This window comes from Rutidosis leptorrhynchoides, chromosome 1 (genome assembly GCF_046630445.1).
Source record: "Rutidosis leptorrhynchoides isolate AG116_Rl617_1_P2 chromosome 1, CSIRO_AGI_Rlap_v1, whole genome shotgun sequence".
Taxonomy (NCBI): Eukaryota; Viridiplantae; Streptophyta; class Magnoliopsida; order Asterales; family Asteraceae; genus Rutidosis; species Rutidosis leptorrhynchoides.
The window spans coordinates 596,664,675-596,677,673 of NC_092333.1; the positions used below are offsets into that span (position 1 = coordinate 596,664,675).

Below are 12,999 nucleotides of genomic sequence, written 5' to 3' on the forward strand. Positions count from 1 at the left end.
AAACAAAACGTTCCCACAAGTGACGGAGTCGGTAATTGGGGTAAGAAATGAGGTTTTTAGGTTATTACGAGACTGTTGGTCATTACGTAACCCTCGTCCCTTTGACGACGTTACAACACGCTGTCTTATCAACGGCCATAACGGTTATGTTCCACAAGACCAAGGATGGGAAGTAGTCCTAGTAAAACTAGAATGCATGACTTGTTTCTGGACGTATGAATTACGTGTCTTTATTGCCTTTACTGAACGACTTGTGTACTAGCTAGAATTATCTTCACAACTATCTTGTATCAAAGTTATTGTGTGCTATATTTCATGCTTTATGTAAAATAAGCGGTATTGTAAGTTTGTAAAATATTGTATAAAAGTTTGAACGCGAAATATTATTACAATCAGTTTTTCATATAGAATTGTAGTAGTTGAATTGTATATTAGCTACTAAGTATGAACTTAACGGGTAGGTACTACCCGAATTTAAACTTATAAAACGCTAATATGAAGAAAAAGCTTTTATAAATGAGTTCATATTATGCTACGAAATACTATTAACTACTCTTAATATTCTGTATGATTAACTTGTTCCATTTGACTATTTTGAAGGAAATGGCACCGACTACTCGACACACCGTGAATATGAATGAAGAGGAATTCCGTACTTTTCTAGCTTCAAACATAGCCGCAGTACAGGCTGCGCTACATACCAACAATAACCTTGGATCTGGCAGTACAGGAAATCGTGTAGGATGCACCTACAAAGAATTCACTGCCTGCAAACCTTTGGAATTTGATGGAACCGAAGGACCGATCGGATTGAAACGGTGGACCGAGAAGGTCGAATCGATGTTTTCCATAAGTAAGTGTACTGAAGAGGACAAAGTAAAGTACGCTACGCATACCTTCATAGGTTCTGCGTTAACATGGTGGAATACCTATCTAGAGCAAGTGGGACAAGATGATGCGTACGCACTACCGTGGTCAGCATTCAAGCACTTGATGAACGAGAAGTACCGTCCCAGAACCGAGGTCAATAAGCTCAAGACATAACTTAGAGGGTTACGAACCCAAGGATTTGATATTACCACGTACGAAAGACGATTCACAGAATTGTGCCTATTGTGTCCGGGAGCATTCGAAGATGAGGAAGAGAAGATCGACGCGTTTGTGAAAGGATTACCGGAAAGAATCCAAGAAGATATAAGTTCACACGAGCCCGCCTCCATACAACAGGCATGTAGAATGGCTCACAAACTAGTGAACCAGATTGAAGAAAGAATTAAAGAACATATTGCTGAAGAGGCCAATGTGAAGCAAGTCAAAAGAAAGTGGGAGGAAAACGGTGATAAGAATCACCAATACAACAACAGCAATTACAACAATAATCGCAACAATTATCCCAACAATCGCAACATCAATCGCAACTACAACAAACGGCCCAACAACAACAACAACAACAACAACAACAACAACAACAACAACAACAACAACAACAACAACAGCAACTACAACAATCATCCCAACAACAATAATAACCGCAACAACAACAACAATCAGAAGCAGCTATGTCAAAGGTGTGAAAAGTATCACTCGGGATTCTACACCAAATTTTGCAACAAGTGTAAAAGAAATGGTCATAGCGCGGTGAAGTGTGAGGTCTACGGACCAGGGGTTAATAGAACGAAAGGAACAAATGGTGTCGGAACGAGTAATGGCGGAGCAAGTAGTGTCGGAGCAAGTTATGCCAATGTAGTTTGTTATAAATGTGGAAAACCGGGCCACATTATTAGAAATTGCCCGAACCAGGAGAACACGAATGGACAAGGCCGCGGAAGAGTTTTCAATATTAATGCGGCAGAGGCACAGGAAGACCCGGAGCTTGTTACGGGTACGTATCTTATTGACAATAAATCTTCTTACGTTTTATTTGATTCGGGTACGGATAGAAGCTATATGAGTAGAGATTTTTGTGCTAAATTAAGTTGTCCATTGACGCCTTTGGATAGTAAATTTTTACTCGAATTAGCAAATGGTAAATTAATTTCAGCAGATAATATATGTCGGAATCAAGAAATTAAACTGGTTAGCGAAACATTTAAGATTGATTTGATACCAGTAGAGTTAGGGAGTTTTGATGTGATAATCGGTATGGACTGTTTGAAATAAGTGAAAGCAGAGATCGTTTGTTACAAAAATGCAATTCGCATTATACGAGAAAAAGGAAAACCCTTAATGGTGTACGGAGAAAAGGGCAACACGAAGCTACATATTATTAGTAATTTGAAGGCACAAAAACTAATAAGAAAAGGTTGCTATGCTGTTCTAGCACACGTCGAGAAAGTACAAACTGAAGAAAAGAGCATCAATGATGTTCCCATTGCAAAAGAATTTCCCGATGTATTTCCGAAAGAATTACCAGGATTACCCCCACAGCGATCCGTTGAATTTCAAATAGATCTTGTACCAGGAGCTGCACCAATAGCTCGTGCTCCTTACAGACTCGCACCCAGCGAGATGAAAGAACTGCAAAGCTAATTAAAAGAACTTTTAGAGCGTGGTTTCATTCAACCAAGCACATCACCGTGGGGAGCTCCTGTTTTGTTTGTCAAGAAGAAAGATGGTACATTCAGGTTGTGTATCGACTACTGAGAGTTGAACAAACTTACCATCAAGAACCGCTACCCACTACCGAGAATCGACGACTTATTTGATCAACTACAAGGCTCGTCTGTTTATTCAAAGATTGACTTACGTTCCGGGTATCATCAAATGCGGGTGAAAGAAGCTGATATTCCAAAGACTGCTTTCAGAACACGTTACGGTCATTACGAGTTTATGGTCATGCCGTTTGGTTTAACTAATGCACCAGCTGTGTTCATGGACCTTATGAACCGAGTGTGTGGACCATACCTTGACAAGTTTGTCATTGTTTTCATTGATGACATACTTATTTACTCAAAGAATGACCAAGAACATGGTGAACATTTGAGAAAGGTGTTAGAAGTATTGAGGAAGGAAGAATTGTACGCTAAGTTTTCAAAGTGTGCATTTTGGTTGGAAGAAGTTCAATTCCTCGGTCACATAGTGAACAAAGAAGGTATTAAGGTGGATCCGGCAAAGATAGAAACTGTTGAAAAGTGGGAAACCCCGAAAACTCCGAAACACATACGCCAGTTTTTAGGACTAGCTGGTTACTACAGAAGGTTCATCCAAGACTTTTCCAGAATAGCAAAACCCTTGACTGCATTAACGCATAAAGGGAAGAAATTTGAATGGAATGATGAACAAGAGAAAGCGTTTCAGTTATTGAAGAAAAAGCTAACTACGGCACCTATATTGTCATTGCCTGAAGGGAATGATGATTTTGTGATTTATTGTGACGCATCAAAGCAAGGTCACGGTTGTGTATTAATGCAACGAACGAAGGTGATTGCTTATGCGTCTAGACAATTGAAGATTCACGAACAAAATTATACGACGCATGATTTGGAATTAGGCGCGGTTGTTTTTGCATTAAAGACTTGGAGGCACTACTTATATGGGGTCAAAAGTATTATATATACCGACCACAAAAGTCTTCAACACATATTTAATCAGAAACAACTGAATATGAGGCAGCGTAGGTGGATTGAATTATTGAATGATTACGACTTTGAGATTCGTTACCACCCGGGGAAGGCAAATGTGGTAGCCGATGCCTTGAGCAGGAAGGACAGAGAACTTATTCGAGTAAAATCTATGAATATAATGATTCATAATAACCTTACTACTCAAATAAAGGAGGCGCAACAAGGAGTTTTAAAAGAGAGAAATTTAAAAGATGAAATACCCAAAGGATCGGAGAAACATCTTAATATTCGGGAAGACGGAACCCGGTATAGGGCTGAAAGGATTTGGGTACCAAAATTTGGAGATATGAGAGAAATGGTACTTAGAGAAGCTCATAAAACCAGATACTCAATACTACCTGGAACGGGGAAGATGTACAAGGATCTCAGGAAATATTTTTGGTGGCCGGGTATGAAAGCCAATGTTGCTAAATACGTAGGAGAATGTTTGACGTGTTCTAAGGTCAAAGCTGAGCATCAGAAACCATCAGGTCTACTTCAACAACCTGAAATCCCGGAATGGAAATGGGAAAACATTACCATGGATTTCATCACTAAATTGCCAAGGACTGCAAGTGGTTTTGATACTATTTGGGTAATAGTTGATCGTCTCACCAAATCAGCACATTTCCTGCCAATAAGAGAAGATGACAAGATGGAGAAGTTAGCACGACTGTATTTGAAGGAAGTCGTCTCCAGACATGGAATACCAATCTCTATTATCTCTGATAGGGATGGCAGGTTTATTTCAAGATTCTGGCAGACATTACAGCAAGCATTAGGAACTCGTCTAGACATGAGTACTGCCTATCATCCACAAACTGATGGGCAGAGCGAAAGGACGATACAAACGCTTGAAGACATGCTACGAGCATGTGTTATTGATTTCAGAAACAGTTGGGATCGACATCTACCATTAGCAGAATTTTCCTACAACAACAGCTACCATTCAAGCATTGAGATGGCGCCGTTTGAAGCACTTTATGGTAGAAAGTGCAGGTCTCCGATTTGTTGGAGTGAAGTGGGGGATAGACAGATTACGAGTCCGGAGATTATACAAGAAACTACCGAGAAGATCATCCAAATTCAACAACGGTTGAAAACCGCCCAAAGTCGACAAAAGAGCTATGCTGACATTAAAAGAAAAGATATAGAATTTGAAATTGGAGAGATGGTCATGCTTAAAGTTGCACCTTGGAAAGGCGTTGTTCGATTTGGTAAACGAGGGAAATTAAATCCAAGGTATATTGGACCATTCAAGATTATTGATCGTGTCGGACCAATAGCTTACCGACTTGAGTTACCTCAACAACTCGCGGCTGTACATAACACTTTCCACGTCTCGAATTTGAAGAAATGTTTTGCTAAAGAAGATCTCACTATTCCGTTAGATGAAATCCAAATCAACGAAAAACTCTAATTCATCGAAGAACCCGTCGAAATAATGGATCGTGAGATTAAAAGACTTAAGCAAAACAAGATACCAATTGTTAAGGTTCGATGGAATGCTCGTAAAGGACCCGAGTTCACCTGGGAGCGTGAAGATCAGATGAAGAAGAAATACCCGCATCTATTTCCAGAAGATTCGTCAACACCTTCAACAGCTTAAAATTTCGGGACGAAATTTATTTAACGGGTAGGTACTGTAGTGACCCGAACTTTTCCATGTTTATATATATTAATTGAGATTGATATTTACATGATTAAATGTTTCCAACATGTTAAGCAATCAAACTTGTTAAGACTTGATTAATTGAAATATGTTTCATATAGACAATTGACCACCCAAGTTGACCGGCGATTCACGAACGTTAAAACTTGTAAAAACGACATGACGATATATATATGGATATACATATGGTTAACATGATATTATGATAAGTAAGTATCTCCATAAGTATATTAACAATGAGTTATATACATATAAACAAGACTACTAACTTAAGGATTTCGAAACGAGACATATATGTAACGATTATCGTTGTAACGACATATAAATGTATATATATCATATTAAGATATATTAATATATCATAATATCATGATAATATAAGAATTTAACATCTCATTAGATATAATAAACAATGGGTTAACAACATTAATTGAGATCGTTAACTTAAAGGTTTCAAAACAACACTTACATGTAACGACTAACGATGACTTAATGACTCAGTTAAAATGTATACATGTAGTGTATTTAGATGTATTAAAATACTTTTGGAAGACTTCAAGACATATATCAAAACACTCATACTTAACGAAAATGGTTACAGTTACTTTTCCATTCTTTTCTTTCATCAAGAATTCTAGTCGTATTCTTACCCGTATTATACACAGCTTCAAAACGTACTTACTATGAGTATATACCAATAGGAACTAGCATGGGATTCCACTCTTGATTATGTCATGTATGACTAATCAATTTTAACTTCTACCATGAGCTAGTCAACTAACTAGAACTCCTTTTAACCCCACTCACCACTCACCAATTACCACTCATCATTCACTCCATTTCACTTCCAATTCTCTTTCTAATTCTCTCTCAACACACACACACTATTATGAATGTATTTTTCCAGTAGTTAATCATCATCTTCATCAAAAATCACTTCAAGAATCAAGCTATAATCATCATAGGAAGAACACTTCAAGAACACTTCAAAAATCCCTTCAAGTTTACTAATTTACTTCCAAGCTTTCTAATCCATTCCAAGTAATCATCTAAGATCAAGAAACCTTTGTTATATACAGTAGGTTATCTTTCTTATTCAAGGTAATATTCATATTCAAACTTTGATTCAATTTCTATAACTATAAACTATCTTAATTCGAGTAAAAATCTTACTTGAACTTGTTTTTGTGTCATGATCCTACTTCAAGAACTTTCAAGCCATCCAAGATCCTTTGAAGCTAGATCATTTCTTGTCACTTCCAGTAGGTTTACCTACTAAACTTGAGGTAGTAATGATGTTCATAACATCATTCGATTCATATATATAAAACTATCTTATTCGAAGGTTTAAACTCGTAATCACTAGAACATAGTTTAGTTAATTCTAAACTTGTTCACAAACAAAAGTTAATCCTTCTAACTTGACTTTTAAAATTAACTACACACATGTTCTATATCTATATGATATGCTAACTTAATGATTTAAAACCTGGAAACACGAAAAACACCGTAAAACCGGATTTACGCCGTCGTAGTAACACCGCGGGCTATTTTGGGTTAGTTAATTAAAAACTATGATAAACTTTGATTTAAAAGTTGTTATTCTGAGAAAATGATTTTTATTATGAACATGCAACTATATCCAAAAATTATGGTTAAACTCAAAGTGGAAGTATGTTTTCTAAAATGGTCATCTAGACGTCGTTCTTTCGACTGAAATGACTACCTTTACAAAAACGAATTGTAACTTATTTTTCCGACTATAAACCTATACTTTTCTGTTTAGATTCATAAAATAGAGTTCAATATGAAACCATAGCAATGTGATTCACTCAAAACGGATTTAAAATGAAGAAGTTATGGGTAAAACAAGATTGGATAATTTTTCTCATTTTAGCTACGTGAAAATTGGTAACAAATCTATTCCAACCATAACTTAATCAACTTGTATTGTATATTATGTAATCTTGAGATACCATAGACACGTATACAATGTTTCGACCTATCATGTCGACACATCTATATATATTTCGGAACAACCATAGACACTCTATATGTGAATGCTGGAGTTAGCTATACAGGGTTGAGGTTGATTCCAAAATATATATAGTTTGAGTTGTGATCAATACTGAGATACGTATACACTGGGTCGTGGATTGATTCAAGATAATATTTATCGATTTATTTCTGTACATCTAACTGTGGACAACTAGTTGTAGGTTACTAACGAGGACAGCTGACTTAATAAACTTAAAACATCAAAATATATTAAAAGTGTTGTAAACATACTTTGATATATATGTATATATTGTTATAGGTTCGTGAATCAACCAGTGGCCAAGTCTTACTTCCCGACGAAGTAAAAATCTGTGAAAGTGAGTTATAGTCCCACTTTTAAAATCTAATATTTTTGGGATGAGAATACATGCAGGTTTTATAAATGATTTACAAAATAGACACAAGTACGTGAAACTAGATTTTATGGTTGAATTATCGAAATCGAATATGCCCCTTTTTATTAAGTCTAGTAATCTAAGAATTAGGGAGCAGACACCCTAATTGACGCGAATCCTAAAGATAGATCTATTGGGCCTAACAAACCCCATCCAAAGTACCGGATGCTTTAGTACTTCGAAATTTATATCATATCCGAAGGGTGTCCCGGAATGATGGGGATATTCTTATATATATGCATCTTGTTAATGTCGGTTACCAGGTGTTCACCATATGAATGATTTTTATCTCTATGTATGGGATGTGTATTGAAATATGAAATCTTGTGGTCTATTGTTACGATTTGATATATATAGGTTAAACCTATAACTCACCAACATTTTTGTTGACGTTTAAAGCATGTTTATTCTCAGGTGAATACTAAGAGCTTCCGCTGTTGCATACTAAAATAATGACAAGATTTGGAGTCCATGTTTGTATGATATTGTGTAAAAACTGCATTCAAGAAACTGATTACGATGTAATATATTTGTATTGTAAACCATTATGTAATGGTCGTGTGTAAACAGGATATTTTAGATTATCATTATTTGATAATCTACGTAAAGCTTTTTAAACCTTTATTTACGAAATAAAGGTTATGGTTTGTTTTAAAAATGAATGCAGTCTTTGAAAAACGTCTCATATAGAGGTCAAAACCTCGCAACGAAATCAATTAATATGGAACATTTTTAATCAATAAGAACGGGACATTTCATATATAACGGCATAAAGATTCCCCTTAGCAAGATAACCTTTAATCATTGGTTTTGAACCGGTGAACGCGAATATTAGATATGGATCCATAGGGTTTGACATCCCCACACGGGCTAGTCGCGCTAGCATTTAACGGGTGTTTGATACTTCGAGGACATACGCACTCGCCAAATGTACTTTTAGGGGATATTACTATTACGTTAAGTTAGTTACCGGGTGCCCACGGATAAGCATATACTTTTCATACTGATTTAAACTGCTTGTTGAAGTACTGAAATCTCGTGGTCTACATTACTTTACTGATTATAAACTATAGGTCATCAACATTCGTGTTGACTTTTAAGCGTGTATTTCTCAGGTGCTTAGATGATGTTGCTTCCGCCGTTAGACTTGCTGTCTTGGTGTTATAGACTTGCTGTTACGGACCTGCTGTGTTAGATTTCCGCTGCATTACTTAGAGATGTCTCAATCATGGATCTTTTCTTATGCATTCGTAACTTACATTATTTTTCAAACAATGGCTTTGTAACGACCTTTGGGTCACATACTTATGTTAACGCTTCTATTCATAAAAAGCACGTTATCTTTTGTAAAAAGCTATCTTTTTATGAATGCAAAACTGGTTTTCAAACAGCATATAGTGTTTGACCTTGTAATGATCCTGTTGTTGATGAACCGTACACGATGGTTTTGTACGGGGCGTCACAGAAGCGGTAGCTAAGAAGTTTAAAACTGGAAAACACAGATTATGTATGTGGCACATCAGTCAGAAGTTAAAGGATAAGGTAACTTAAATTTTTCTTTTTGTTATCATTCTTTTGATGCATTTTAATTTTGTTTGCTTAAAGAACATGTAACTTTTTATGTATTTTTTTATCATTCATCTGTTGTTTTTTAAATTTTCTTAAATAAAATGGTAACTTTGTATTCATTTTTTTGTTATCATTCATGTGTTGTTTTTAATATCTTTTTGTTTTTTCATCACTAAGTTATTTGTTTTTTGATAATTTTCATATGATGTATCTTAATATTTTCTTTTTGTTAAATGTGTTTTTTTCAGGTTGGTTATGTTTTATATAATAATAAAGTTTTCACAAACGTATAAATTACATATTTTGGAACAAAGAAATGTCTGTATCATCTTTTGAAAGACATTGGAAGTCGTTAACTGAAGATTTTGAGTTAGATGGTGCAAAGTGGTTTGACGATATGTATGCAATCAAGGAGATGTGGATTCCTTGTTTTTTTAGAGATGTACCAATGAATGGCTTAATGTGAACATCCTCATTATCTGAAAGTGAGAATTCGTTTTTCTCTAAATGCAAAAATAAGCATTCAAATTTAGTTGATTTCTTTTCTAGATTTGATGCTGCCATGGATAAGAAGTGTGATAATACAAGATTGATAGATTCTCAAATGGAAAGCAGATCTATTAAGTGTAGAACTGTTAAGCCGATTGAGCTTCAAGCAAGAGACGTGTACACTCCTACCTTTTTTTGTTAGTTCAAGATGAAATTTTTCAATCTGATAAAATGTGTTCTCAAATAAGTTGTGTTGCTGATGGTGATGATGAACTTAAGAAGATTTGTGAAGTTCAGGAAAAGTTCATTCCTCCTCGTAAGAAATTGATTTACAAGGTTAGTTTCTCTCTTTTTTTTTTCTATTTGTTTCTGTTATTTATGTCCCTTTTTTACAATGAATATTTGATGTTTTTTTTTTTGCCTCAGATTTCTTTTCATTCTGTGTCTGGTGAAGCTCATTGTTCATGTCTGTTGTTCAACCGTGAAGGCCGTTTGTGTCGTCACATATTTCATGTTTATGAAATTAATGACATTTTCAAAATTCCTAAACAACATATATTGAGGAGGTGGACTAGAGATGCATCTGAATCTTTGAATGTTATTTTTGCTAGTATTAATTACCATTCTGATGCCTACTTGATTACCAAACATCTTTTCAATACTTTTAGGAGAGTTGTTTCTATTTGTAAGAATGACAAAGAAATACTCCAGCTTTTTAGTGATAAGTTTGATGGCTTTGTTAAAGAATTTGCACCTTCCATCCCTGACCAACATTCTTTAGTTACAAAGGTTCAACAAATTGATAATGTTTTGGGATTTTCAAAGCCAAGTAATGTAAAGGTTCGTGCTCCAGTTGTCGTTCCAAACAAAGGTCAACGCAGCAGTAAAAGGTATAAAAGTGCTCGAGAAGAGGTTGCAAGTAAATCGTCTGTAAATAGGAGAAAGTGTCAACGTTGTAAAGAGATTGGTCATAATGTTCGTACTTGCACTACAGACCTTGATTCAGAGTTTACTGATTCCGAGGATGATGATGAAGATGTTTATTCAGACTAAGGCGAAGACAATGATCATTAAGTACATTTTTTTTACATGTTATGTGAGTTTAATATGTTGATGATTAAAGAACTATTTGTTTTTACTTAGACTTTGAGTTTTATCAATAATTCTAAATATTTTTTATATCATTCAGTTTAATACATAGTAACGTTCCTTTTTTTAAGTTTTTTTTTTTTTTGGTTTTATTAGTGATATGTTGTAATATATATACTTTTTTCTCCAGATTTTTCTATAAATGTTTTTGTATATAATTAACGTACAATAACATACATCACATGCATTTAAATAGATATATACACATTTTTGTGTGTAAAAACTCATTTGTCACGTGCAATTTACATTAATAAACATCATATCTATCTTAATATGTTTTTTAACTAATAATGATTTTTAAAATATTTACATTACAATAACATAAATTACATGCATTTGTAGTTTTTTTTTAATATGTATCTTACATCATATGTATTTTAATGGTTTTTTTAACCAATAATGATTTTTAAAAATTAGCATTTTTGTTTATCTATCAAACAAATTTTTATATAACACTTCCAACATTCATACATCACGTATGTTTTATACTACTTGTTTAATAAATTTCAACTTTTTTCATGCATCAGATACATTTACATACATTCATACTAGTTGTTTCAGATTATATGAATAACAAAACATTGTTTCCTCTTTCATCAATTCATTCCTTCTTAAAACAGTCAAATTTTCATTTTTGAGGCCATGTCTTTCCCTTCTCTTAGCTTCTGCATCTTTGTTTTTTCATCATGATTTTTTTCGTACTCTTTTCTTCTCGCATCCAACTTAGGCCAATATGTATTTCCTGTATCGCTCACTATCTTCACTCCGTACTTTAATCGCAGTTCATTTAAACACTTAATCTGCATTTCCTCGTCTGTTGGTAGCTCACTGTTCCATGGATATTCACCTTTGTATGTTTCCATGTGACGCATTAAGAAAACCCCACAGTCAACCTTATTATCATTTGTTCTCCAGGCCATTTGTAGCTCGGTTGTAATACCTGATTCAATCTTTTCAGCTGCTTTCTTGTAACCTTTCTTTTCTAGATATCCTTTCAACATGGTCACCTAAGTCAACATTGACGTATTAGTTATATAGGTTTTACAATATGTACTTACATAAATAGTACTTACAAATCTTTTTGGAACATTTCCATATTTTGTCTTCAAGTTTTCTTTTTTGCTGAATTGTTGATAATCTCCAGAACACCAGTGTTAAGATTGAAGCACAATAGGTAAAAGTGTTTCAATTTGCATACCGGGAACATTACCTGCAATTTATCATGTCAGTATGTCTTTATAATAAAAATAAGTAGCACTTGTATATATTTTTATATATATAACATATACCGTACTTGTTTCATTTCTTACCACATCATATCCTCTCATATCCTCATTCAGTTTTCTGCCCTTCAGATAACCCTCCACATTTGTGTTGAAATCATCTTTATGTATGTTGAGTATTCTGTTATGTTTCAGATAATTGGGTGCCTATATTTTTTAGGAATTATGTTAGATAGCATTCAGTTTTCTTTTCATCAATAAATTTTTTATGTATATGTTCAATTTATTAATTTTTCTTACCAATATACATGTTGGCATGAACAATCATTTTTTGATTTTTGTCCCAGCTTGTTTCTCTTGCCTGTTTAGAATTCCTGTCCATACGTCTATCACAATTGCTTCCACGTACACTCGGTGCATTAAGCTTGCTATTGCTTCATCTGTTATCATCTCTCCATTATTGTTATAGTAAACATACGACCTGTAAATTGTATATAATATATTATAATTTGATATTTGTTGTCTAATAATAAATAAATATGATATGATTTATTCATCAAATTACCCTTCTTTTTCTCCAAACCTCATGAAGTATCTTGCAACAGTTAACATTCCCCTCTCAATATTTTTTGTGATTTCAACCTCCCTTTTATTAAAAGGCGATCTGTATACAGCTGGTAATCGTATTGTTCTTTTTTCTCTTTTTTCTCCTTTATTTTCTTCATCTTCTCTTTTCCCTTCTTTGACAACTCCTTCTTCTCCAATTTTTTTCCCTACTCTACTTATATTTGTGTCTATTGCACTTGAAAATAAACTATCATTCTTCAGATCTCCCAAAATAT

General features: G+C 34.3%; 1 protein-coding gene across 1 annotated transcript in view; it reads left to right on the forward strand.

The window, feature by feature from the left end:
* The window catches only part of LOC139847187 (protein FAR1-RELATED SEQUENCE 7-like), a 36,436-nt gene extending 25,598 nt beyond the window's left edge, over window positions 1-10,838 (forward strand). The window contains exons 8-11 of the mRNA XM_071836826.1: window positions 9,611-9,758; window positions 9,846-9,962; window positions 10,034-10,121; window positions 10,212-10,838. Coding sequence (XP_071692927.1) covers window positions 9,611-9,758; window positions 9,846-9,962; window positions 10,034-10,121; window positions 10,212-10,838 — 980 coding nt within the window. The remainder of the gene's footprint in view (window positions 1-9,610; window positions 9,759-9,845; window positions 9,963-10,033; window positions 10,122-10,211) is intronic.
* The last annotated feature ends 2,161 nt before the right edge of the window (window positions 10,839-12,999 follow it).